The 3,745-nt window shown below is 67.6% G+C and overlaps 1 protein-coding gene across 1 annotated transcript; it reads right to left on the minus strand.

The window, feature by feature from the left end:
* Positions 1-225: 225 nt before the first annotated feature.
* Positions 226-3,491, minus strand: PHLDA3 (pleckstrin homology like domain family A member 3). Its single transcript, XM_020892213.2, has 2 exons — positions 2,802-3,491; positions 226-1,478 (listed from the first exon to the last, which is right to left on the minus strand). Exon 1 carries the CDS (start codon positions 3,214-3,216, stop codon positions 2,845-2,847), a length of 372 nt encoding a protein of 123 aa, XP_020747872.1. The 5' UTR covers positions 3,217-3,491; the 3' UTR covers positions 226-1,478; positions 2,802-2,844.
* Between the last annotated feature and the right edge of the window lie 254 nt (positions 3,492-3,745).

Genomic DNA, 3,745 nt, shown 5'->3' on the forward strand with positions numbered 1-3,745 from the left:
AGCCAAGCCGCTCACATAGCTTGAGTCCAGGACGTAGTGGCAACACCAAGCTCTCTCGCGCTCCACCCACACACAGACGGCCGTCAGCCTCCACACCTTTCTCCCAAGGCTCCCGGCAGACATCACCAACTGAGCACAGCGCGCGAGCTGGCCCGGGCGAGGGTGCTTATTTGCATCGTGGACTGCGTGGACAGCCTGAGACCACAAATGAGGCATCTGTAAAAATGCCTTTCCTTGTAAGTTCTTATTCGATTGTTAAGATGAGGTTCACATATCGGAGAAACGAGAAGCTGCAGAGGGCTCTGGGGGACGGGGACAAAGGACAGGGGTCGTGACCGGGTGGGAGGAGAAGCCTGCGGGGAGCAAGAGGGTTGGAAGCAGCGTCCAGACTCCTGCGGCGGACACTCGGTCTTCCTGCCCCATTGGACTCGGAAGCCGCCACACCGCAACGGGGCAGGCCGGACGTGGATCAGCCAATGGGCAGTCGCTGTGTCACTCAGGGCAGTGCTGTCTCCACTTCCATTTCTCTTTTGCTGAAACGATTCCTTTTAAACCATCGCGCGGAGAAGACGTGGTGTCAGCGGAGCAGGCCCAAGTGTGTGAGTGATGAAGGGACGAGCCCTGCTGGGGAGACTCAGCTGCCCCCCCAGGAGGACAGCGAGGCCCACAGCGGCCCGTGCAGGCCCCGTGGCCCCTCTTCCAGCACCTCTGAGGCCGTGTTCTCTGGACTGCAGGGTCTCGGCCTCCCCAGGCTGGAGACTTCAGGATGGGGTTTAGTGTGGGAAACTGGAGGCGAGGAGAGAGATGTTCCCAATACCAGGTCTTTTTCTCATTCAGAGAACAGCGTGGTCACTGCCCTCTGATGGGCATCAGATTCTGGGACAGGTGTGAAATGGTAATGGCTGAGCCTCTACCCACCCCACCACCTCCAGGCCTGGCACGGCAGTGCGGGGAAGATGGGCAGGAGTGGGGAAGAAGTGTGCAAAGAGAGGCCTGGAGGAGTGGGGTTCCCGAAAAGGACCCAAGCTGCAGACGACCCCAAGAGTGGGTCTTGGGCCCATCAGCTACCCCCACACCAAGCTGAATCCAGAGCTGAGCCTGGGGGGTTCATTTCGTGGGCCCCAGGCAGGCCTCTTGAGCCCTGAGGCACTGGCTCAGCGCCCCTAGGGGGCCGCCCTCCTGCAGGCACGGCACCAAGCCTGAGGCGGACAGTCTGCAGAGCAAACACCAGGGCCACAGCGGGCGAGGGCTTTGCCGACCTCAGAGGCTGGGCCCAGGGCGGGCACGTCCTGATAGCCTGAGTGCCCGGGGCCAAATCCTCATCCTCAGCGCCCCCGTGGCCGTCCCCCTCCTCGCTGGTTCCCGCTGACCCGTGACTCCAACGCCTCCTCCACAGGGGTGTCCACAGCTGCAGCCTCGCCACCCGGAGCACAGTCAGGAGCACAGTCACGCCCCAAGAGCCAAAGGGGGCCCAGAAGCTGGAGAGGAAGCACAGCCGTCAGGGCGGAAGCAGGTGCGGTGGGGAGCGTGTCCACAGGAGCTGTTTGTCCAGGGTCCCTGGACCTGCTCCCGCATTTCAGGAGAACATGGGGTGTCTGTACAGCACCCTGTGACCCCCGCAGGGAGCTGCTCCCTCCAGGTCCCTGAGGCCAGGGGCACCAAAGAGAACCAGCTCAAAGGCCACGGGTCTGCCTGTCACCAACCACTCAGGGCCCCCCACTACACTGAGAGGCCATCAACGGGGGTGGGGAGTGGGGGGGCGGGGTGCTGGGCTCCACCTGCAGCGGGGAGAAGCTGCAGGACGGGGGTGGGGGGGGTTTCGGGAGCGAGGCCGTGGGGGAGGAGAATGTCAGTTTCCTACAAGACAGACAAACTAGACGTTCCTTAACCTGCTCCCGGTTCCCACGAGAGGGCCTGGGTGGGGGAGCCAAGGCTTCTGGTTCTGCCCCAGGTCCCTGCCAAGCTTTCCTGACCACAGGCCCGCCCCCTGCCCCTGCCCCTGCCCCTGCCCCTGCCCGAGGGCCCAAGGACGATCAAGGCATCACAAACAACAAATTGTGGCCGGATCCACCCACCACCAGGGCCCCAACCCCTCCTCCAGCCCCCTTCTACGCCCAGCGCACATGCTGGACACCAGGGGCAGGTGGACAGGCCCACCTCCCTTGGCAGAGTGGCCTGCCTGCAAACCTCCCAACTCTCCTGGTTTCCCAAACAGCTCAGCCCTAGGACCCCCCCAGACCCACCCCGGAGGACAGGTAGTGGAGGTCCCAGGTACAGCCCAGACTCTGCCAAAGTCCCACCCTGGGATCCGCGGCTTCTTGGTTATCTTCCCAACCCTGAGCACCCTGCCACTGAGGGAGTCTTCCTGCCACGGTTCCCAGCTCAAACTCCAGGGCGAGAGTCATCCCAGCAGAAAGTGGGGACAAGCCCATTCCCCTCTGTCCCACCCCCACCCCGGCTCCCTCAACCCAGGAGCCCCGCCCTGGCAGGGGTGGAGGCCCAGCGGCCTGTCCGCCAGCCTCCTCCGGGAGTCAGGGCAGAACCAGCCGCTGGAGGCCGGCCGCCCACCCTCCTCTCGGAGAGGGGGGGTCACAGTCCGGCCCCCTGCCGGCGCCCGGGGGAGGCCGACTCTTGGCTCCAGGCTGGACTCCTGGGCGCTCCCCTAGGTTTCTCCATTCCCGCTGGCCCTCGGACGGCCCAGCCTGGAGGGGGCACGCAGGTTGAGGGCCCCCATTTCCTCCGGAGGGGAAAGAGGCGACAGGAGGTCCAGAGAGGAGGGGGGCTCAGACCCGGGGGCTCACCTGACACGACCGGCCTCGGGAAGGCCGGGCGCGCCCCGGCGCTCTAGGACACCAGCGCGCCGGCCCCGAGGCTTTGCCGGGCGCGCACGGTCTGGATGGCCTGCTGGTTCTTGAACTTGACCAGGCCGAGGGTGATCTGCGCGTTCCAGCCCGGGTCCTCCGGCGGGCAGCGGAAGTCGATCTCGCCGCCGCCCTCGGTCACCAGCGTGAAGTAGGTGTGGCGGCCGGTGCTCTCCACGCACTCCACGGCCTTGATGCGGGCGAAGCTGAGCTCCTTGGGCCGGCCGCCAGCGCCCTTGGCCTCGAAGAGCTGCAGCCCGCGCTCGGTGAGCACGCAACGCTTGCGCTTCCACTGCTGCAGCAGCCCGCCGCTGCGCTTCTCCAGCACGCCCTCCCGGAGCACGGCCGCCGTCATGGGCGCGCGCGGTGCCGCGGCCAGGCCGCGCTGCGCCCCGCCAGCTCTCCCCACCGCCCGGCCGGCGCGCCTGGTGCCTGTCGGGCCCCGCCTCGGCCCTGGCCGCCGCTCCGCGCTGCCCCGGCCCCGGGCCCCAGAGCCCCCTAGCCCGTTCGCTCGTTCGCCCGCTCTTCCTGGGCCGTCTGCGCGCCGGGCGGCAGCTCTTGGGATGTGCCCTCACACGTCCGGCGCCCGCCCCCTGCCTCCTGCGCCGCCGCGCATTCCAGTGCGCCCGGCCCGCCCTCTGCTCCCCTCCCATCCGCTCCCCTCCCATCCGCTCCCCTCCCCTCCCGTCTGCTCCCCTCCCGTCTGCTCCCCCCGTCCGCTCCCCTGCGCGCCCGGTCCGCCCGGGGGCGGGGCGCGGTCACCCTGCGGGTTCTGGGCGTGGGGCGGGGTAATGGGGACCGAGGGGGCTGCTGTCCCACCGCTCGGGCCTTCGGGCCTTTAGTCCGCCGCTCCTGGGGACCTCCGGGCCTTGGACTCGGCGGGG

The sequence above is a fragment of the Odocoileus virginianus genome, chromosome 11 (assembly GCF_023699985.2).
Source record: "Odocoileus virginianus isolate 20LAN1187 ecotype Illinois chromosome 11, Ovbor_1.2, whole genome shotgun sequence".
Classification (NCBI taxonomy): Eukaryota; Metazoa; Chordata; class Mammalia; order Artiodactyla; family Cervidae; genus Odocoileus; species Odocoileus virginianus.